The sequence below is a fragment of the Plectropomus leopardus genome, chromosome 2 (assembly GCF_008729295.1).
Source record: "Plectropomus leopardus isolate mb chromosome 2, YSFRI_Pleo_2.0, whole genome shotgun sequence".
NCBI classification, from domain to species: domain Eukaryota; kingdom Metazoa; phylum Chordata; class Actinopteri; order Perciformes; family Serranidae; genus Plectropomus; species Plectropomus leopardus.
In genome coordinates this window covers 2,840,657-2,865,110 of record NC_056464.1, presented here as the reverse complement: position 1 = coordinate 2,865,110, position 24,454 = coordinate 2,840,657, and the positions used below count along the sequence as shown (strand labels likewise).

At 41.1% G+C, this 24,454-nt stretch overlaps 1 protein-coding gene across 1 annotated transcript in view; it reads left to right on the top strand.

Moving 5' to 3' along the window:
- plxnb1b (plexin b1b) overlaps positions 1 to 24,454 on the top strand; it is a 144,248-nt gene that overhangs the window by 68,896 nt on the left and 50,898 nt on the right. Inside the window, exons 4-5 of the mRNA XM_042498427.1 lie at positions 19,040 to 19,128; positions 21,061 to 22,228. Coding sequence (XP_042354361.1) covers positions 21,071 to 22,228 — 1,158 coding nt within the window. The 5' untranslated portion in view covers positions 19,040 to 19,128; positions 21,061 to 21,070. The remainder of the gene's footprint in view (positions 1 to 19,039; positions 19,129 to 21,060; positions 22,229 to 24,454) is intronic.

Genomic DNA, 24,454 nt, shown 5'->3' with positions numbered 1-24,454 from the left:
CAGAAAAGATAATCCCTGACACACAGACTTTTCTCTCTTTGACCTCACTCTGCTGCACTCCATTTTGCCGAATTTAATGTAGCCTGCATTTTATTGTACTTGTGGTATTAGGCTTTTCTTTTTACTTAGTGTGGTATTGAATAATCCCAGCTCCACAGCTTTGTTGATTCATTTCCAATTTTTACTTTCTGTGAAATGTGAATCAACATAACTGCCAGCAGGACTTGACAAGATGTAAGCACCATGCGTGTCCTCTATCATAATATTAGGGATGAAATTGCCATTTTTGGATGTCAGTCTACATTCAATAACCCATAATGAACAAGTGAAAACCTGAACTGAAGTGAAATATTTGCAGATTTTCATGTATATCAGTATTCAGAGCCTTTGCTGTGGTGCCCCAAATTGTAGTCAGGTGCATCCTTCTTTTATCCTTGTGATGTATCTAGAACTTAGGTGACATAAAACTTCAATTAATAGCCCAGGCCATTATTTGCCTAAATCACTGAACCCAACAAGCTTATATTTGGGACAGGTGTCTGTATGCAACAGGCTTTTCATTCCTATCACACAACACTGTCACTTAGCAAAGATGGGAAATACAAATTATTTATTAAATCCTTGCAACCCCTGGCAAATTGGCTTTTTTTTTCCAAAAACATGGGAAGAAGGTCATGAGCAACAGAAGAGGAAACAACCCAGGAGTTAGCAAGAAATCTGTACAAAAGTACAAAAAATAACATTTAAAACAAACTAAACAAAAAAAACAAAACAAAACGAAACAAAAAAACAAAGTGAGAAATGACCTGAAAAAATGCTCAGAACAAATTTTAAATATATAATTATGAGTGTAGTTCACTGGACATGTTTCCTGTGTGTTTTTAAAAATAGTCTTTTCTCTTTTTTTTTGCATCTTTCTTGTTTAATATGCTGATAATAGCATCTTCTTTGGTGCTCATTGTTTCAGTAAAATTAACTGAATGATTGAATTTTGGAGAATCTTACCAAGTTAACATTGTGTGTAATGTCCATATTGTCAAAAGTTTAAACTTATATACTGAACAATAATATAAACACAACACTTTTGTTTTTGCTCTTTGAGCTGAACTCAAAGATCTAAAACATTTTCTATACACAAAAAAGACACATTTTTCTCAAATATTGTTCACAAATCTGTCTAAATCTGTGTTAGTGAGCACTTCTGCTTTGCTGAGATAATCCATCCCACCTCACAGGTGTGATAAATTCAGAGACAGTGTGCTCAGTTAGGCTTTAAAGGAGTTCACAAAACTTTTTATTTGACACTTTTAAACAGAATGAAGCTCAGCTGAATATGCTATTCAGCTGAGCTTCATTCTGTTTCAAAGTTTTTTGAATTTAGGAAGACGGCTATACTAACTGAGGGAGCATTGTTAAAGAATGTTTTTAAAGAGTTTTGATTGGTGCTGGGAGGGTCTGCTGACTGGCTTATGACATCGACACACACATAGGAAAGGAAAAGACAGGAAAGGGAAGTTTTAATGTGGATGTTAGTGGGGATGCTGTCTTACTCTCTGTTGCTAGGAAACTTGGACCAATCACATTTCATCTTGCGGCCGCACTATTGGTTCAGTTCTCCGAGTCAGCATTGTGCTGCCGGCGTGAAATCCCGTACTGCGAGGCCAAGTAGCATTAACAAGCTGTCAAGGCCTGAGGGGTGTGTGTGTGTGTATATCTGTCTGGTCCCCTCTCCTGTGACTAGAGTCATGAATATGGAGCAGCTCCTGGCTTTATTCAGTCACTCACACACCACATCAAACAAAAGATAAGACTGTCAGAGTGAGTGCGCCTTCAGAGCAGGTTAGACCAGCTGAATTACAAGCCCTGAACCGGCACGCTATCTGGTGAGGCGTGCAGAAACGCAGCTGGAGGTGAACCCGGGGCTGGCTGGAGGATCTGCTGAGTGTGTGTAGACCAGGTGTGCTCCATACAATGTGTGCAAGATTTTACAATCAGGGTTTGAGGTTTGGCTTTAGAAGTCAGAAGTAGGATCAGGTTTGCATTGATAGAGGATGGCATTTTCATAGTATCATTTTTCTCACTCAGAGCTTTTTAATTACCACATTAACTGCTGGACTACATCATGGCATACATAGTTATGCTGCCTTCACGTGCTCCTCAGAAATATTGTATTTACGAGTTCTGAGCACATGAACAGCACTGCAAAGTCGGAATCACGAGAGGGTAATTGGGGAATTTCAATGATACCAAAGTTTCTGAGTAGTGACGTTTGTGTGACGTTTCAGGGCGGCAGAAATGGCAGAAAGCATGGAAACAGTTTCAACAAGTGACAATAAAATTATATATTTTGTTTGTAGTTGCTATCATTTACTTTGGTAGTTGCACATTTTAGTATCTGCATCTATTGGCTGCAGCAAACTTTGAACTATAAAGCATGACAGGCGAGTATACTAACATAAATAACAACTTTATTTTATAACACAAGTTGCTGACTTGACATCATAAATGCATAAACATGTCAACAAAAGTCAATGTTTGGTCAAAGTTAGAAACTTTTCTATTAATTCACATATTAAATATCAATATTTGATCACATGTTAAGTGAGATATGGTGTCAATGTTAACTGCTGTCCATGTAGAGTGACCTAGATTAAATATAGAAATATAATATATATAAAAAATAAAATAATATATGAAAATATAAATAAACTGGAAACAGCCATCAATATCTTGTTTAAACGCTCTCAGCAATAAAAATGCAATCCGTCTTTATTGTAGTTTCCATGTTGTTCCCATTTTACGACCTAAAAGCTCATGAACACAACGAAATCGGAAGAATTACTTCCCAACTCAGAAACTCTGATCTTCCAACATCACATGAATGCAGCATTAGCGCCTTCACATGCACTTCAGTAACCAGGTTACTATCGGCTTTTTGCAGTAACCTGACAGCTAGTTTTCTGCTGGAGAAACCACATTCGTTGGCTGTGTTTTTATATATTATCACCATAACATTCATAACAGGGAGTGGCGTGCACACACTTGCTAATTTATGAAGTACATCTAGCTAAAACTAATGTAGTCTAAGCCAACATAGCAGCATTAAATCACACCCTCATGTAGATTCATATGTTCAGTTTTTGTGGAGTGTTTATGATGGGTGTTGATTCAACTTCACAGTAATTTTGGATGCTGTACTTTGTGTTGCTACTGTTTGTGTTGCATTACACTTACTCAGTAGTCTGACCTTTATTGATCTAAATGGAGTAGATGGGGCAAAATTCAGTTAATCATAGAAAAGATTACCGTAAATGTGTGTTGTAAACATCCATTAGATTTAGCGCAGCTTCTACCTCCAAATGTTGTTTTCACTTCCGAGACTATTAGTGAGCATTCTCTGGCTGAGATGTGAATTTGAAACAGTCTGGCTGTCAGCCTGCTCATGTTGCTTGCCTCAAGGCCTCAGCAGGCTTCAGAGGAAGTGTTTGCCAAATTAGTGTCATTCTTCACACAACTGCTTCTGACACTGTTCTGGTGCACAGCTGAATGTGACCATGATAGTGCAGTCACCAGAAAACAGTGTTGGTATCGCACGTTTCTGCAAACCATGACTATGTTACGTTTGCATGTTTCCAATATTTCATTTGAACATTTCTTAAGTGATTTTGTATATGAGCTGGCTTTGTCATCAGGTGGTGGAGGGGCTGGCTGATGCCAAGCTGCAGGCCACTGTCTGAGACCAGCAAACGCCAAAACTGCTCGTTTTTTCAGTGAGTTATCGCTGTGTTTCAAGTTGCTTTTTAGCCACCAAACATGGGTGTTTTTTAGGAAGCTGTCTCTGTTTTTCCTGCAAGGATTGTGCCACGAAAACTGGGTATTTTTAACCAAAACATGATCTTCCCTCAACATAACCAACTGTTTTTTTGCACCTTAACATCTCTTTAAGTTTACCACAGCACTGTTGATATGTCAAGTTTCAGTGTATCCCTTAAGTGATAACTTCAAAATGTGTTTCCCACAGAATGAGAGTGTATTGCTGGTGGGAGCTGATACTGTATCCCCATCTCAAAATTCGGAGGTATTGGCGGGTCTGTGAATGCAGCACAGGCTAAGTTATTTTATTTCTCAGCAGCAGTTAGTATACTAACAGTATACTATAGAGGTCTGCGAGCAGGATGTCTGAGTGCATTGTGTAGCTGCACGAAATGTCATTGGCTTTTGGCGTTTGAGTGCGGGGCTTAGCCACAGGTCAATTCTGAGTCGGGAACAGTCCAGCTCCTAATGAAAAGTCCAGCTCCAAAATTAGAAAATCTTAATTTGGTGGCAGATGTTTTAATTGTGGCAGACTGCCATAAATAGATGAATGTGTCGGATGTATCCATAATATTGATAGGGATATTCATGGTTTGCAGGGACGTAAAATGCCAGCATTTTTTTCGGGTGATTGGGTTGACCCTGAATGCCTTTGGGGATAGACTGTCTGAAGGTGTGCCGTTATCCTCATTTCTTCATTTTATTGAGATCACTAAGGCACACAAAAGACACAGAATCCTTGAAATTTAGGGAGCCAATGCGATGCAGCCAGGAAAATGTAATGACAGCAGACTTTTTGCAGGTTCCCCTTAGACTTGGTCCAAACTCACATCTTACGATCTTGCTGATTTGACATATGCTGTGTCCTAATAGACTTGTCAAGAGTTTTAAAGCTATGGCTGCCAGTGCTGTTGCATCTAGATGTCAGCAATAAACTGTCAATGACAGTAAGATTCTGGCCAGGACAGGTCCTAAATTGGGTCCTAAACTGCTTTTCAAAACTCACTTTCACTGTTGACATACTGCTATGGTTGTGTTTGTGACTATGCAGAACTATACAGCAGCAGTGTATATGAATAGAAATCAGCATCAGGGAGTCTGATGACTTGCTGAATAATTTAGTCATGTTGTTGTACTTTTGCTTCAGTGCTTTTCACCCATTAAACGTCACAACTCAGCATTTACTGTATCAGAAAGTTCCTGCTTTCTCGGTCCTGCTCACCACTTTGTCATTCATGTGCTCGCTCTAAGTGCTGTTTCCAGCTGTATGTGCAGGCAGCTGCAGCTCCTATAGAAACGTTACTGCTGCTGGTGATAAAAAAATGAGCAGACAGGAAAAAATAGCTCTTGTCCTTCCTACTTTTCCCCTCTGTCAGAGGAGTTTCTGCATTCTTTCTGATAATGTGCGCATAGTTCTCCCCACCATAATCAGCATGTCAAAACACAAGCAATAATTTGCCTGTGAAGGCATTGCCTCATGAAAACACAAACGGGCGCCAACACGAGCGTGTGCACTGCACTCACATGCACGCTCACATTGACCCTCAGATTTTTATTTTTCCCCCTGCCCAGTGAGTTAGTGCTGGGCAGTGACTCTGTGCTGTTTATACGAGCGTGATTCCAGCTGATGTCACAGTCCAGTGGAGCAGAGACACACAGACCGGAGCTCTGTTTGCTTCATAGACTGCCCTCACATTACAGGGAGAAATGCTCCACTCCCATTATTTACCTGTTCTATTTGCGTAGATGGTTCACATTAATGTTTGAAGTGACCCACATCTGACATCATTGTGAGTGGATCTCTGCCGTGTAACGCGTCAGATGCAGCAATAATGTTACACACATGCACATAGGAAGAACAACAAAAAAATATCATGTGTGAGTAACAGGCATTTGAGAAAAATGAAATAGTTGTGTAAATGTTTATCTCCTGGATCATTTGCTGTAGAGGACAATTGATCAACAGTATTCGTTGCGTTCTCTTTATGCTATCTGTCCAAAACGCTCAGACAGAAATAAGGAAAAGTGCTTTTGGGTATTCTGTACCCTCAGCCTGCAGTTTGTCGCAGAATGACTTGAAAGTCAAGGAGCTGGTGTCGTTTAGTGTTTTTAAATCTAAAATGAACGGTTTAGAAGCAGATTCTGTAGAATGTGGATGTTTTTAGCCTGCGTGGCCGTACAGCTGACTCCCAGAAAGTTCTTTTGACTCAGAAATAGTTCTCTTTGAATGCAAAGTTCAGTGCTTGTGAATTGTATTTTGCCTCCTTTTGTTTTTCTGCCTGCAACTTTGTGTTTTCACTGCTGACTGTCTTGGCTCAGTCTTGAAAAAAAGGTTTTTTACTTTAGTGTCAGTGGGACCATCGTGGTTAAAAAAAGGTTAAATGAAAAATAAATTTAAAAAATACTGAGGAGGTGACTGCTGATTGCTCCAAAGCAGGGATGCTATTTTTGGTTATTTTTTTTCTTTCGATAGGCTGACACATGTTAACCAGCAACTAACCGCTTAATTTTTAAGGAAACAAGATGTGAAATACAGACTGGCCTTTACTTTTAGTCCTGTGCTTTATTGTCTCAGTGCCAGGAACAGTGTTGGACAGTGTAGAGTGCTCAGAGTCTTCACTTGTTGAGGACACGTTTTCCCCAAAATAAAGAGATAAAAACCATCAAAGAGCTGCAGAACTGTGGGCAGCTGACTGGTCCTTACTGTCCACTCAAAACACACAGCCTGTGGGCACAAGATGGCCGATGGTGGGGAAGCCCACTTAGCCCAACAAGGCCTGGAGCCAAGCGCTGGTGTCCATAACTGACCCAGGATCTGCGCAGGGCCCAAGCAGAACAATGTCAAAGGTTGTGTTTGGCTAATTAGCCTCAAGATAACTGCTGTGATGCCTTCCTGAGCTCAGCAGAGCTGTGCACTCCGGTGACTGAACTGATTTTAGCTCCGGTACTGACTTCTGGAGGCTTCAGGTGGAAACTGCACAAATTAAAATTGTGAATACAAAATATGCCTAATGGAAACACAGTTTAAAAAACTCCCATTTATGGCAAAAAGTTTTTATGCTGGCATAATGTGGTTATTTCAGGTGATTTGAAAAAGCCATGTTTTGCAAAATTGCAATGCAAACACTTTTTTGGCTTTTATAGGTCACTTGTCAGTATGAACTGGCTCCCTCATAATGCAGCAGGTGCTACAAGAGCTGTTATTGCACATCACTCTTTGAAAGTTGAGTGGATCATCCAGAAGTTTTGAATCCACAATTCCTCTGTGAAATCATGGACTGTCAGCTCCCAGAAATCCCTCATATGTGGCCGCTCCCACATAAAGGGGGCTCGCCTTTCCATTATGGCTCCATAAACTTCTATGTGGTGTTGGATTATAAATAATGACGGCTAGTGTGGTGGCTGCAATAGAAATAAAGCTGCTAATGTTTGAACATCCATCGCCATGCTTCTTGGAATGTTATCACCAGAGGAGAAGTCACAGAACATCACTCATAGGAAACACAGTCATCTCACAATTGTGTTTTATCAACATTTCGAGAGTATCTCCTAAGTTTTGTGCAAATCTGTGACATTTCGCTCCTCAGAGCCCACTCTGACTCATATGATGCACTAATTACATCACCGCTCCACCTCCAGCTAATGACCCTCTCACCTGGTCAAGTGTCTCTTCCTGCTGTCTGAAGGACTGATGCTTGTCATCTTCAAACCACTCACACCTTTAAGCAGTTAAACACAGTGTCCAGGAGTGTGTCTCAGTGCATTAAGTTGGTAATGATAACCTATGTATGTGTGTGTGTGTGTGTGTGTGTGTGTGTGTGTGTGTAGGCCAGTGCGTGTCCCCACCCTTCTATTCTGTGTAAATGTGAGTGTCCCATTGGACATCTGCTGTCCACAGTGACTGCCCTGAACAATGGAATTATACACTAGAATTCAACACACACACACACACACACACACACACAGCACAGCTATATACTTTGTGGGGCAGATGGTTACTCCATGCATGTATACACTACGCATCTGCAACCAACTCCAAACAGAATCACACCAACAAAGATTAGTTCTCTGAATAGACACATAACCTTTACTTTCTACTTTAAACTTTTTGGAAAATAGTAAAAATAGTAAGCATCATCTCTGTTCAATATTAAAAAATCACTCAGAGTGCAGACTTCCACCAAGGCCAATACCAGTGTGCTGTGATATGCACATCTGCACCACTTTATATATTAGGATATATTCCTGAAACTATAGAATGATGTCAGACAAGTGCTTCATAATGACTGCTTTCTGTTTCAAGTTTGAGCAACTCCGTATGGATTACTGGTATCTGTAAATGTGGATTGTGATATAGAGTTATCATAATTCTGCAATAAGCTGTTTTGTTACTATTGAACTTAATTACTCTCTATAAGACTCAAAGATGTGTAACATTTATACCGCTTAGGCCAAATACCCTGTCTCACAATGTCAATGAAGGTGAAATATGAGATGTGTATCCACCTTGTACTTTTAGATCTGCTCCAAGATCATTATGTTCTTCTTTGGCCCATGCTACAGCCTTCCACTGAGTGTCTTGAAAAACAGGCCAGTAGTGTTTCTTCTCATAGATCATAATAAACCAGTCAACCAGCCCTAACAAAAATTAATTCTTTTAACAGGGCTGTCGCAGTAAAGGTATTTCACCTGCAGTGGCAGTTTTGGTTAAACTAAAACTGTATATTTAAAATATATGTAAACAAGTTAGTCTTGCTAAAAATGTACTAAGTCAAATTTCTTAAAGTCAGACTAACACACATTTTAACTTTCAGAGACCAGAAAGAAAACCCGAATTATGCAGTGCTCAGTGCCATAGAGACTCACTGCCTCTCGATGCTGCTGGTGCTTGTTGCATAGTGTCAGTGCGCACACACCCATGAAAAAAATCATAAACACAGCAGTCGTGGTGTTTGCTTGCCACCCCCTGTTGTTGGCCTGTCAGTAGCACGATATCACAGCATTCAGGTTATGCTATCCTGAGTTTTAAGCAAGGTTTTTTCAAAAGATTTCACAATATACAACAAAATGTTCATGGCACAGTTCAGTGTAAACAGGGTCTCCACCAAATTTCCTGTGTCTGTCAGAGGAACATCAAAAACTTTATTTTGCCCTCATGAGATACGGTGAAGATGACATACGTAGGTGTCTTGAAACTAATGTTCCCGGCCAGAATAGAACATGGGAATGTTTCAGTTGATAGTGTGCATCTTTACTGTAAGACATGCTCCAATGTGTTGCCTCAACCTGCTTCATCACAGCGTCTGTCTGAGCTGTTTTGGTGATTCTGTGCTCCGGTGTGCAAAAGAAAAAGGCACCAACACTTTGTCTCAAAGCCAAATAATGTCAGAGTAGAAGAAGCGAGTTATAAGTTACCCTGAAGCATCACTGCTCCTCTGCCCGAGCGCATTCAGAGGTTGTTGCTGGTGACACTGTAGATACTTTATGATGTGTGCTGCCAGACGCACCTGTCTGCGTGTGAGTTACGATCAAGATAAACTCTACAGACTTTAATAGCTTCCTGTCTGGCAGCTGTGAGTGTTTATGATAGCCCTGATGACCCGCTACTTGCTCTCATTTATGTCCTTTAACGTCTAATTCCAGCACAGACCTGACCCTTTATCACGTTGACATGACTGAAAGGATTACTCCAGCATGATTGGAGCTGTTGCTCATTTCTTATCTGTCTCTTTTTTATTTCTTTGTTTGCTTAAGCGAATATTTTGACCCTGCAGCCAATAAAAAAGGATGCCCATTTAAACTGTAATGGAGATAGTGTGTTTAATGTGTTTAAATTGTAAAATTGTAAAATATTTTCCATTTCATTCTACAGGTTCCAGCTGGTAAAACCAGATTTTATTGGGTTGTATATTGACTTGAATGATGGTGCAGAAATCAGTTCCCAAAGACTTAGAGCTGAGCTATTAAATATGTAGTTTCATTTTGAAGAGGAAGATGGAAAGAAATTCTGATGAACAATAAGCAAAACTCCCCGTGCACAGCCAATGTGATTGTCAGGTGCTGGTTGGCAGCAGGAAAATATAAAGTAGAAAAGAAAGTGGACCACCACACACTGAATGACTTTACTGTGATTTATTCAGAGCGAGCGACGTGTTTCGCCTGCGAAATTCTAAAAACTGTCGTATATTAGCTCTAGTCCTCCTGAATACAAGTATAAATATCTAATAATAAATCTTTGTATGGTCACTTATTTTATTTTTAAATTTCGTATTCTCTGTCTTTGTTTGAATAAATTGAAAAAATATGATTTGGCCAAAATGAAAAAAAAAAAAAAACTCAAAGTGAAATGTTAAATGAAAACAAAAAGTGCATATGCGTAGGCATGAGCGAAAAGAATTAAAAACACTAAACCAAACCCATCCCGCAAAACCCTTACATATGATTTAACTAAAGCCAAACAATCAACATACTATTTTTTATTTGTTGTTTTTTTAATGTCTGTGTTGTTTGTGTGTGTTTTATTTTTATATTAAGTATCTATATATTCATTATTGTTGTTGCTTTCTTACTCTTATCAATATTTAATCCAAAAACATCACTTTGTTGACTGCATTTGATTATATTGATTTGATTTGATTTGATTTGATGAAGAAAAAATCCCTTTTAATCCTTCCCCTTCTCCATAAGTTATTGAATTTTAATTAACCAGCTTCCTTATTCATTTAAACCTATACTATATTTATTTAAATATCTACATACACCCACATACTCAAAATTAAATATCTGCATTTTTTCATTATTTTTTACAGATAAAAGTGGAAGGTAAAGTAGGAAGAAATAATAATAAATTAAACATTTCATTAGTTTAATTTATTAATTGATTTATAATCATATTTAATTTTTCTCTTCTGTTTTAATTTTAGTTGCTGTTAAAATATTTTGCATTTGTTGCTGTTTGCTATGTCTTGTTTGTGTTTTTTTGTTTGCTGGCTCTTTGAAATTGTGTGATTGGTTGCATAAGGTACAAACTATTGTTGTTGTTAACTGTTGTTGTTTAAATAACAAAGAACAAACTCCAAATCCTGCAGGAATTGTCTTTTTGTGTCCAATGTCACAACTGACCTCGGCTCAGTGAACAGCAGCATTTACACAGAGAGGTACACTGATTGACAATAAGGAAAAAGGACACACATGCACACACAAAGCTATTGAGTTGTGCCCAAACGCAGAGGTGATCCTGAGACCCGGATATCCGTCCTGTCTTGTATCCAGGCTCAACCTCTGTCACCCCAGGGTGATTTCTCGAGAGCCATAAAATTTAACAACCATGGGAACTTCCTTTACCCACCCAGCTCCTCTGCAGGGACAAGTAGCTCTGCTCTGACCACTGAGACATGTCCCACTGTCCTGTCATTGAGGGGCTCTCTCCCTTAAAAGGGCTTGATCAGGGAAACGGAGGGACTTTTATGTCTTAATTTCTGGAAGGACATTTTCCGGAAGAGAGCGCAGGATGATGATTCCCCCCTCCTCCGCGCCCTCTTTCTCTCTGAAGTTCATCAGCCGAGGAGGAATGTGTTCTTTTAGACGGGCCGCAATTGTTGGGGGTTTCTCTATAAATAACTTCTTGTCAGCCGGCCAGCCGAGCTGTCCTGCTCCAGCACCAGCGGGCGGACTAATGCAGTGACTGAGAAGAAATGCTCCAACTGAGCTCTGACACAGTCCACTAACTACTGCTGCTTGTGCACATGCTTATTACGACAATGAAAAGAGTTAGACTTAACTTTGTCTGATCTCTAAATTTAAAATACTGACTCACAATCTTTCTCATGAAACACTTCTGTGAAGCAGATAAGCTCGAAAAAGTTAGTCCATGTGCCAGCAGTCTGTTTTGATTTCCACACTCAAGATTTATGTTTTTATATAAAAAACGTAAGTCCCACACTTTATATGTAGCAGCTGTGCAGGTTCAGTGTGCAGCTAGGAGTTCTCAGGAAGCACTGTTGACAGCTCTGCTGTTATGACTGAGCCTGTTATTAATAGTTACTATAAAGATCTGACCAGCAGATGACAGTTCTGTAAAAAACATTGCTAGTGATCTGCTAGACATATGTACCACAATTACAAAATAGTTCATTCGGGATACTTGCGTAGTGACAACAGGGCTTGCAATCAGGATAAACATACTTGCTTTCAAGTTAAAAAAACAGGAGGTTCTCCCATCCTGTTGTTGTTTTTTTCTGTATACAACAAAAAGATTACAGTTTGCAGAAAACTGATAAAATATTCAGCAGCTTGAATTTGTTCACTTTTACGTTCCATTCAGTTTTGGATGAATTACTCAACTACAATGTCGGTTTTCATTTACAATTCAAACAACAAAGTGCTCTGACCCTGACTGATCATAGTTTTGATTGGTCTCTCACTGGCTTCTACTCCATGACAGTGACAGCTGGGGCTCATGGGTAGTGTTGCAGACTAGCCAATGTGTTGGTACCAGACCCTGGTATCCTATAATACTGTGATACCGCCATGGCTATTTTTGACCCAATAGAAACTCAAGATGATGTTCAGTCGAAGTGCTTTGTGGCAAGTAGCAGACACACACAAATCCCTGATGACGTAACTACGTTGATGAGAGTCTGAGCCCTTCAGCAGCATCTCAGCGATAATATAGCTGGTCACACTTTTGCATGGTCGCTTGTAGTGTGAACTCAAGATTAGACTTCTGTATTGTGATCTGTCTCTGAGAATCCAGAAGGACTAAGGTGAACACTTGCAGAACCCCAGGGTCCCTCCTGCTGGGTGTCATGAGCTAGCCTTAATGGTTTACTCAGCTCATATATCACAGCAGTAACAGTTGCGTTACGGTGAAGCAGGAGGATGCTGACGGCCATTGTTTGTGCAAATGAACACCAGGGGCTCGCACAGTCACCAAAGCTATCTTTGTAAACACTGTTTGTTGATGTAAAGGAATGAGTGATTGCAGATGGCTGTGTTCACTCAAGGCCTCACTGAGTCCCACTATTCCTCTGTGTGTGTGTGTGTGTGTGTGTGTGTGTGTGTGTGTGTGCAATTTGGGGTGTGTTTATTTGTTTAAAGTGTACAGAGGAGGACTTCTCATTACAGGCAAGTGTGTGAGCTCGTGCACGTTAGTGTGTTTATGCTCACAATCATGTCACTAATTAGAAACTTGCTTTATTTCCCCTCCCCCTCATTCTGCAAATGAGTGGGTGTTGAATGGGGCATTATGGGTAGACACTGGAACTAATGCTCTCTCTCTTTCTCTGTCTCTCTCTCTCTCTCTCTCTCTCTTATTATCATTAGTCACATTCCATCAGTTCTCAGTGAGCACTGAGGCTTGCGAGCACTTGTTTGTGGCGATCTCCCTCGTCGTTTCCCCCTTTCTCTCTCTCCCCCCGTCTTCCCCTTTAACCATTGTCTCACTATAACCGGGTTTCTGTCCACTAGTGCCACTCTGCCAGCTTTTTCACTTCAAAATGCTGCGTCCCCCTCCCTGCCGTTGTCCCTCTCCGTCTCCCCCAGAATATAGGATAGTTGAATTGCAAATGAATGAAAGGCCGGGCTCAATGAAGCGGATGATGGCTCAATTGAATGTGCCTCTCAGGAATGCTCGGTTGTGATGTGGAGTCTTTGGCCGCAACTCAGGCTCCAGCTCATTTGTACTGGGTTTAGGGTTGGTTTGTCGTACAGGCATTCTACCCTGCTGGTCCTGTCCATCTGCTACAGGCTGCATGACTACCTGTCCTCCCAACAATACATTAGGACAAGTTAGCAAGTGAATTTACACTTAATCTGTCCTTTGTGGACAAAGCCGGGCCCTGCCTCAAAGCGCTACTGAGACTTTCCTCCTGTGCTCCGTCGGTCAGGCATCACTAAAGGGACATGAGGCTACCAGCCCAGTTCAGTGTTCAGTGTCAAGGAATGGGCAAGGAGAGGAACATGGTTGTTGAACTTGTATACCTGCACTCTTTGGAGCTGTTTACACGGCAACTGTTCTTGCATGAAACGTTAGCTTTTGTTGCAGTTTGGCCTTTTGTTGACACGAAAATGGCATTTTGGGGGCCTGAAAACACAAACTTTTGAAACCAGGTTCCAAAGTGTAAATCTTTGAAAACACCTGTCGCCTTGTAAACTGGCAATTTGTGGAACCTGTGAGAACAGTGATGTCACGGCCGCTGGTATGCATGCTACAGCGTTTTTGGTTGTTTTTGCAGATTCATGTACTCGAGGATCGTTTTCACAATGTTATCATATGAAGACAGATTTTTTTTGAAACGCAAAGGGAAAACTTATTTCCGTTTTTAGTAGCGCCACTCTCGTCTTAATGTAGCCTAAGAAATAAAGGTGTCAGAACCGTGTAGGGTATGTCGACTTGTTCCCACAGAAGAATCATCTCTGGTTTCTGGTGGTACCTTTTACTAAATGTATGCCATATGCATTGTACAGCCAAAATTATCAAAAAATTAAGAATGAAAAACATGTAATATGCATCAAACAGTCCTCATAAATCTTGTTGTTACTTATAGGCTGACAAATATACTGATGCACATACTATACCTTCAATAAGCTAACACTGACTGATACATGTATATCTGCCTAGCCAATTTAAGGATTAGGTTTTCATCATACACACATGCTGCCAGTTATAAGCCTTTTTCTGCCTATCTTGTCATTTATTTGGCATTCAGACTAAAAAGAGCATAGTGTTTAAGAAGGGGGCCTGTGTTGTTGGGGGTATGTTGCTTCTGATGTCCACTGGAAAATGAAACACAATCCAGGAAGGCTAGTTTGATTAGGAGATAGTAGATGAAAAAGGTTATCAGATGCCAAAACATGGTACAGGGGTTTATTATATTGCAAGGAGGATTTTATGTGATAACATGGTGACCATCGTTTTATCTCAACATTTGTAATGTAAACAGTGGAATTAGCCCAGAATGTGTTAGCACAGTGGGTAATTGCAATCCTAGACTTTCACACTGTGCCAATACACTCTCATTCGGGCAAAAGCGGCATTTTTTTCATACGGTGTCTGTCTAAACACAGCCTAAGGACACATTTGTCCCGATAGCTTGTTCCAGGTGATAACAATGACACTGCACTAAAATACACTGAGTTTTGTGAGCCAGCTTCCAAGGGAGCTGTAAGCAGATTGTTCTGGGAAATGTAACAATCCAAGCTGACATGTGCACACTTTGTGTATGAGCAACATTAAGCTGACAACTGATGGCAGCATTTTATTACTGCATACTAAAGACAAGTGTTCTCATTCAGCTGTTTATGTCTCCACACCGCCAATAGCTGAGGCCGGAGGCATGATGTTTTTGGGTTGTCCGTCCACCTGTCCATCCTCTTCTTGCTTTCAGGAATTTCTTCAAATATAGCAAAAACTTCCTCTTGAACTCAAGGATGAACTAATTTGATTTTTATGGTCAAAAGTCAAGGTTACTGTGACCTCATCTGTCTAATTTTAATGAACTCAAGATGTCAAGAACACCATTCGGGAATTTTTTTAAATTTGGCACAAATGTTCATTTGTACTCAAGTATGGACTATTAGATTTTGGAGTTCAAAGGTCAAGGTCACTGTGAACTTGCATTCATGTCATTCCAGTAAACGCAATATCTCAAGAATACCTAGAGGATTTGGCACAAGTGTTTACTTGAGCTCAACTTAACTGATTAGATTGTGTTTGTCAAAGGTCAAGGTCGCTGTGACCTCGTCTGTGATCTGTCTTGTTCTTGTAGAATTCTTCCGTTAATTGTGACAAAACTAATAGATTTAATAGAATAAAATGATGAAATGATGACATTTTGTATCCAAGGGCTTTAAGGTCAGATTGACTGTGACATCATGATATTTTGCAAATGTCTCCCGTGCTGTTCCTGCAGCACGGGAGACATTTGGTCGGATACTCGATTGCTGACACTTATCTGTAAACTGTGCTGACTGTAGAGATCTTCAGTGCTGCAGGGGGAAGATGTATGTGAAGCATCCATGTTATATAGACGTGAATGTAAACTGTGGTGATAATTCTAGTTCTTCATGTGTTATAAAGTGACAGTTATCTTGAAATATGTCATGAGCACTTTACCGGTTTATTTCTTGTGTGTCCTTCACATACCACATGTTCTATCTGTCAACGTGTCCTCTGTGTTTTGCAGGAATACTGTGAACTGAGTTGAGTTACTATTTCTGCAGACAGTGCTGGAACAAAGTATACAAAGAGTCCATTACCTTAAAGGAGCATATAGATAAATCAGTTAGAGGCACACATTTCCTCTTCTCGCCTCTTATCAAACGGATACCTTTTAGCTCACTGAACTCACTGAAAAAAAAAGACTTCCACTTGGAGGTGAAATGTGATTTTTAACATTTGAGAATTGAATCACAAGTCCATTCTCTTGCTCTCATGTGTCTCACACTCTGAATGAAGTTGAGCCTGATTGGATTACTCTCTGCAGAAAAGGGAAACCTCTTTCAGTTGAGATCAGCTGCCTGATTTACTGCAATTTTTGATCTGCAGCCCTCAGCAAATAGCAAATCAAGATAGATGAGGCCTTGATTGGCCTGGAACTCTTGGATTAACAGAGCGACAGCCTGCAAATATTGAGAGTTATTGGAGAAGACAACCCCGTGCTCAAATCCGACACTGTTCGGACGGAGAGGAGGAAACAGGAGAAGCACTGTATTTGTTGAGCTAGTGCTTCTATGAGTTAACATGCCTGTCATTCCTGAGTGTGCTCCGGTCGGCTCCGGTCCGGTGCTTTCTCAGGATTATCCACACAGGGTTGTAAAGCTCCCCTCCACCACAGAGTCGTGACCGCAGAGTTCAGGCTCTGCAGCCGCAGAGCTTTAGCTTTTACCAGTGAAAACTTGCTCCCCCGCCCTCAGGGGTCAAAGGAACAAGTCTGTCTTTTGGTTTAGATTTGATGATTTGGGGTTCGGTCACTGAGGCATCAATCAGGCTGTTTGACCTCTGTGCCTGTGCTTGCACTGGAACAGGAGGTAGTTCTACATGCCATCGAGTGGAAAAACAAACATTTGAAAGGAAGTGCTTGCTGATGAGTTTTAGATTTAATTCACATTTGGTCAAAATTATATAGATAACAAAGGTCATAATGATTGTGCTCTGGTTAATAGTTTTTTTTGTGTCCTTTCTTTCCATCACTGGCCTCCTGCCAGGCCTTTACCCTCATTCCCACATACAGGAGATTGCCACCAACAAAGCAAGCTTTCTAAAGCTCTCAGTGAGCCAGCGAAAGAGGTGTGTATGTGTGTGTGTGTGTATCTATCCATGTGTGTATGTGTGTGCACTTGTTGAGGATCGGTCTGTTCAGTGGGGTGAATAGTGTCTTTTTCAGTCTGTCTGTCTTTTTTTCCCAACCTCCCTTTTGGATAAGCCCACTGGAGATCCGCCTGAACTCCAAAGAGATAATCCTGCTTGTGTGCCAGTGATGGAGTGTTGGGAGGCGATGGAGGAGGAGAGGTGGATAGAAAGAAGAGGGGGATAATGAGTGGGAAAGAGGAGGATTTACTGTATATGGAGTGAAATGGAGAATTTAATGTCATAACTGTCTGCTGAATATGACAGTATTTTACAAAGTGAGCATAAAACCACAGATTCAGGTGCTCAAACAAGAGAATCTCCCCCTCTCAGGGTTCTCATGCCATCTTCTTTTACCTCGCAGCAACTTGTTTTTCTGGCAGCTACTCTGAAGCCAGAGGGTTTTGTACCTTGTATCCTAGCAATGAGGGAGGATTGTATACTGGGACAGAGTGTGTGGTACTGAAAGCCCTCTTGGGCTGACACTACTTGACTTGGTCTCTGCTAAAGGGCTTTCTACACGCAAAAAAAACGGATGTAAGCGGTCAGACATAGGTCTGATAGGAATTTCAATGGGTACAAGCTTCCCACGACTCTCAGTGGACTACAGCGCTGCAAGGAAATACAAGGTGTTTGAACGTCAGAGTCTGTAGCCTCATTCCCACTGCACAAAAAACCTGCTTACAGCCGCTAACATCTGGCTTTTTAATGTAGTGAAAATCATCTTTCACACCTGTGTCAAATGACTCTGTAGTAGACAAGGGTTTTTATCGCCTCCGGCTCTGATCAGCATTGATGGAAAAATATCGCCTCCGACTCTGAACGCAGTAATTTCAGCTCCTTAACCGGTGAGATGTAGTGATGCGCCACCACTAAATACGGTCCATCTCCTCCCTAGACTGTAGGTTAAGATAGACAACACATCCCTACTTACCGCCACTATGCTTAAATTCAGCTTAAGTATCCCAGATATGTGCACTGCCACTGGAGCAGGGAGTTCCCGCCAAAACACCTGTCTGACCAACTGTGAGCAGCGACATCAAATGCAAGCGCATGGAACGGCTGTCACATCTGTCAATCATGGCGGAAAATCTCCTTATTGTAGAAATGAATAACTCATTAAAACCAAACTTAGCAGAAAATGATCACTTGAACAAACATCAGGGTGTTGAGAACTACCTTCAGTGACAGAAACCATCTTTGGGAAAAATGTATTTGGCGTGTACTTTGAGTTTTTAGTTGGGTGTAGGTCTAATTCACCAACATGGAGGGGCGGGCCTTATGACATGTACTGCAGTCAGACACCAGGGGGCGGTCCAGATTGAAAAGCTACACTCTGGGGGAGCTTTCATGTTGTTTATCTTCATATACAGCCTATGGTCTCCTCTTAAGCAGCTAAAACACAGATCCAAATACATTTGCACTGAGTTTGAAAGAGACCAAGTAGGTAAGCGATAGATTTGGAGAAGTAGCCACTGAAAAGTTTTCAAAGACCTCTGTTCTTGCTGCTGTCCACTGTTTACTTGTTCTCCTGCCTGTCCATGACGTGACACAGGAACATCAACAAAACAGCTCTCACACACACACACACACACACACACACACACACACACACACACTAGCTGACAGGTAGGCAGACTCGTCCGCTGAAGTGCTGTGTTCACTGGCAGTGAGAATGCAGTCTATATTTAGCAGGTCTATCCATGTTTGAAAAACCTGTGTGCACATGCTAATTTGAGTGGGAAAGGGATACGTTTTCGTAGCAAACATGCATAGTAATGTTCTTCATGGTGAGGCTTATCAAATCTGCAGTTGATGCACTGAATCCCTCTGGCTGTCTCAGTATACTGAGTATATTCTCTCTCCTCTGTGTTGCAGGTTGTGTCCAGAAGGATGTGTCTTTAAACCCGAGCTGCTGGGAGGTCAAGAGGTGACATGCCTCTGTAAAACATCACTGGAAACAAATGGTGAGGAGCCCAAGTCTCACAGAGTTTATTATGCTTATGGTATCCTCTAGAGATGGTTTAAACAACTGAAGCCACTACACCTACATTGTTAATCTGCAGAAAGAACAGACATCTGCAGAGTGCTAAAGGTCAAAAATACACATTTGCACCCTCTTTTAGGACTACTCAGGACTGATGGATATTTTTTCATTGTAGATACCAATTACATTAGTAAGCAAGGGAACTGATAACATTTGGAACTGATATGCATTTGCAGTAAAAATAAACATCTTTGTGTCAAATTCAGAACAACACAGCTCCAACACAAAACTGTGTTGAATTGCCTTCAAGCATCTTATGTTTAATGGAGTATTGCAAACAGGAACTTCCAAATTATCTTTGAAAAAGAGCCATTGCACTTCCTCTGCTGAAACCTTGTATGTATTGTAATTTGCATTCAGTGATGTTTGAGTGTAATACTCTCATGCTGCACTTTGGACTTTTTAATTAGTGCATCCATTAAGACAGGGAGAGACAGAGAGAAGGGGAGAGAGAGTGGGAGACATTAGTCTTTCTTGTTCTGTCATTTCGATGGATAAGGTCTTAAAAATTCATTCAAATTTAAAATCATAGACTATTATTACCAGTACTTTTTTTGATAACACATTTAATAACATTTGATTTTCATTAAATGAATAATAATAATAATATAAATAATAACAACAAATAAATAAATTGTAAAGCTCATGGATTATGCATTTAGGGGACGTCTAAATGGCAATGGTGTTTGCATGAAACGTTAAACTTTTGTTGCAGTTTGGCCTTTTGTTCACATGACAATGGCACTTTGGGGGCCTGAAGTGCAGACTTTTGAAAATTGGTTTGTGAGTGTATCTTTTGAAAATGCTAACCCTTATGTTGCCGTGTAAACTGGCAATGCATATGACAGCGGTGACGTCAGGGCCGCACTTTGTGCAAGTGCGTGTTGTTCTTATGTGGTGTCTCATTACAAAGTTACACCGCCAACTACTGGCCTGGCATGCATACTACAGCGTTTGCTGTTTTTTTTTTTTTTTTTTTTTTTTGAGGATCCGTGCACACGAGGATCATTCTCCCAATGTTGTCATATGAACGCAGATTTTTTTTAATCTGCAAAGTAAAGACTTGGTTGAACGTGGCCTTATTAAAAGGGGTGCAGTGCTATGTAAGTATTACACTTCACCTATGAGAAGAGCACATGCGTGCACTGGTACAGTTAAGTTGTTGCTCATTTTGATGGCTATGTAAGCACTGTTGCTCTGAGGAGCACCAGTACAACCTGGAAAGCTTTGCAAAAAACTGGAGAGCTTTTACTTTGCTTCCAGCTCGCAGTTATAAATACTCATACTGCCTTTACTGTATAACTTTCTTCTTTCAACTGTTGACTAGAAGCTTTAAGTCCACAGCAAGAACAGCAACACTTTTGTCCTGAGACGAGCGGGCTCCTTCAAAATAAAAGCAGCATAGGTTCCACTTTGATTTATTAAATAAAAAAATACTTCATTTAATTTTACTGTAACAGTACTTTATTTAATAGTATTCTATTAATCTTTATCATAACATTTGATTATATAGCTTAATTTTATGGCAGTAGGTAGCCCATAATAATCATAATAATATATTTAAAAATATTTCACAGAATTATTATTATTTTATAAGCACTTTTTTGGGTCATATCCTTCTTGTTATTTTGCTCGTTTTGTTTTTTTCTTTTACTTTACTTCATCAAGACAATTTTTTGTTCAGGTCTCAAAGAGTTAATCAACTTTATATAGATTAGACAATAATCCACATAGAAAGGAATGCTAAGTTTACCAAAGAAAAAAACAATTTAAAAAAAAGTCTCTGGAACTAAGATTGTCATCATTTGGTGATCCATGACATAATCTCCCTGTCCTTTGTCCTGTCCCTCAGCTCTGCTGCCATGCCTCCAGGGACGGTCCATCGTCTTTCAGTGTTAGCAGTCCAGACGCTGCTGTCTGTCCTGCTGCTGGCCGTTGGCTGGCCCTTCACCTCCTTACCTCGTGGCGTCCAAGGATCAGACTCCTCCCCCTACAGTCCCTATCCCACCTTCATCCGGAACGACACTCTGTTTGAGCACCTGGCCCTGCATCCAGACCCCAGTGTGAGCCGGGTCTACGTGGGAGCCAGAGATCACCTGTTTCAGTTGGATCGATTCCTCCAACCTGAGCTTCAGGATGACACGGGCCCTGTCACAGACAGTCGGGAGTGTTTGCCTCCTGTGACTGAGACCAACTGCCCTCAGGCTCGTCTCACCAGCAACCATAACAAGCTCCTGCTGGTTGACCCTTACTCCATGGAACTCATCACCTGCGGGAGCGTCAACCAAGGAATCTGCCAGAAGCGCAGTCTAGATTCTGTGGATGTGGTTCTTTTCTCCACAGAGAGGCCGGTTGATACTCAGTACGTAGCAGCTAACCACCCCAACGTCAGCACGGTGGGACTGGTGGTTCGCTCTCACCCTGACAGGCAGCCAGTGCTGTTTGTGGGGCGTGGTTACACTAGCAGCCACCCACCCATCTCCACGCGAAATCTGGCCCAGGAACCCGTCTTTTCTTACGAGGAGACCGCCAAGTTGGCCGTGGCTGGCCGTCTCTCAGAATACGACCATCATTTTGTAGCATCGTTCGCCCACAGGCAACATGTGTACTTCCTCTTCTACAGAAGGGACCTCAAGTCACAGTCACGCGAGTACCGCACCTACGTCTCTCGAGTGTGTTTGGATGACCAGGCCTATTACTCGTACGTGGAAGTGCCCCTGACATGCAGCTCAAGGGCGGGGAAAATTTACAACCTCCTGCAGGCCGTCCAGCTCGGGCTCACCAAGGATGGTAAAGAGAGTCAGGGCTCCGAAGTTCTCCTCGGCGTCTTCTCCACTCGTTTGGCTTCATCAACTCGACCCAGTGAGGACTCGGCCCTCTGCATGTTTAGCCTCAAAGATGTGGACCGCAGGATTAACTCCACCAGAGACCTGTGCTACACACAGATGGGCAAAAAGTCAGGACTGGAGGCAGCCTACATTGAGTATGAGGTCAAATCCAACTGTGCCAACTTGCCAGAGGTGAGTACAACAGAATTTATTAAGACTGTTAAGTTTTCCAGCAATAAAGAGTGAAAAAAATGAGCACTAAAACATAACTGGTTGAAATCAATTCTCTCTTCGCCAAAATTAGCAGATGCACATGTACGCAGAGCATGAAACCTGGATCAACAAAATCATTTTTCTTTTGCCGCATTCGGATGCCGTCATTGCCTTCTTCCCTTGTTTTTTAAAGAAATCAAGCAATTTGCTCAGTTTTTAAAGGGTTAAACACAGGTAAACCTACTAAAAGTAGGCTACAGACTCTTTTCTTATTGCCAGTAGACCAAAGCTGTGAACACGACTCTGCAGCTGACAAGTATGTCTGTGTAATTTTTTCTGTTGTTGTTGTTGTGTCATGTTCCATGTTGTGGTCTTGCTGGCAAACAGGTAAGTAAACAGCAGAAAGCATGGATGGAGGCTTGTGGAAACCTTGCAGCAGTTACTTCTTTTTATATACCGTATCTCTTACTTTTTCAGTCTCTCTTTCAAACACGGTGCAGAAGAAATAGGATCAATGTTTGAGCGTTGCTTGGCGAAGACGGGCAGTATTTTGTGTCAGTACATCATTGGATCTCATCAGTTAAGGTGCTGAATAAGCACGTTCACCCTAGTGTTGTGTTTCTGTCACTTCCTATCAGAACCGGAGCCAATAAATACCACTGACTACTGCAGAGACTTTTGACACAGTTGTGAATGCTGATTTTCCCATTGTATTATGAGCCAGATGTTAGTGGGTTTTTTGTGCTGTGGAAAATGCACTTTAGAATACAACCCATGTAGGCTGCTCCAAAACAGTTAGATCAGATTTATGCGGTTGTGACTTTTAAATTCAGGTGAATGTTCACGACGCACTTGAGCAGGACTCAACCTCCACTTTCTCCAGTGAAACCACACAGTGGTCAACATGCTGAAGCAGATAGCAGTTACACCGCTCCACTCCCATGTGTCACTGTGTGTAATTGTATATTTGTGTGACAGGGTGTAACTGAAAAACAGCATACATGCTAAGAATGACACAAGACATTTTTTCACATTTCATTCCTTTCCCTTTATTGTTTTATATTGGAGAATATGTTCTCTCTCTGAATAGAATACTTAAGGCAAATAACACAGTGAACCAGTCACTGAAGAAGCCAGTAATCCTCTTGTTTTTATTGTTCTGTTTAGAATGTTTTTCAGAGAAGGGATTTCTTTTCTGTACGTAGTAAAAACCTTGACCTGCCACAGCTTGTGCCATGTTGCATGTGAAGCTGTCCAGTGCTGTCCTTTCTCGGCAAAGTGTCTTTTCTTTCAGAGAGGATGAAATTTAATTTGACATTTTTGTAATAGACAAAGGCACTGATGTGAAGGAGGGATGTAATTAGATTGACCCTTTCATAACAGAGACTCTGGAAATCCTGACTTTATGTGCTGTGTTCTCATGTGTGCATTAAGGTGTTTACTGCATGTAAACATTGTGTTTAGATGGACATGATGGGCTAGTTTGACATCCTCCTCTATTATTACTTCCTCCTGTGTTGAGGACACAGAGCGGCGCTGACCCCTCAGCCTGTGCAGCCACGTACAACAGATTGGCTCCAGGGGAGAAGGTAGTGCGGGCAGTGTAATTTAATAGAATTGCTGGTCAGGGAGAGATCGATCAGCAGCATTTGCCGTACTTAGTGGGGTGGGGTGGAGGGTTATGTTTAACAAGGCCTGACAAGGACGGATAAAGGCACACCACGCCGAGAAGAGGATTTGAAGGAGAAAGAGACAAAGATATTAAGAGATACGGATGAACAGTGGAGCAGAAAAACAGAAGCAGAGAGTGGAAGAAAAGGGAAATGATGGGAAAGGAAGTGAGCAGGACAGACAGATATGAATTTGGGCTGTATTTTTACCCTTTTAAGACAGAGAAAATTGGTTTGATTTCTTTCGTAAACATGGGAAAAAAGGAAATGATCAATGTCCCAAAAATTGCAAGTTAAAGGTGAAAAGAAAATTACCTAAAAAATGCTTTAAAGAAGGAGGAGGATTATTAGAAATGATCAAAAAACAAAGAAAATTTTGGAATTTTGTCCAGAAAACTATATTTATAATTATTGTAGAAGTATTGTATTGTATTGTACTGTATTGTATTGCATCGCATCACATTGCATCACATCGCATCACATCACATCACATCGCATTGCATCGCATCACATCACATCGAATTATAGCGTAGCC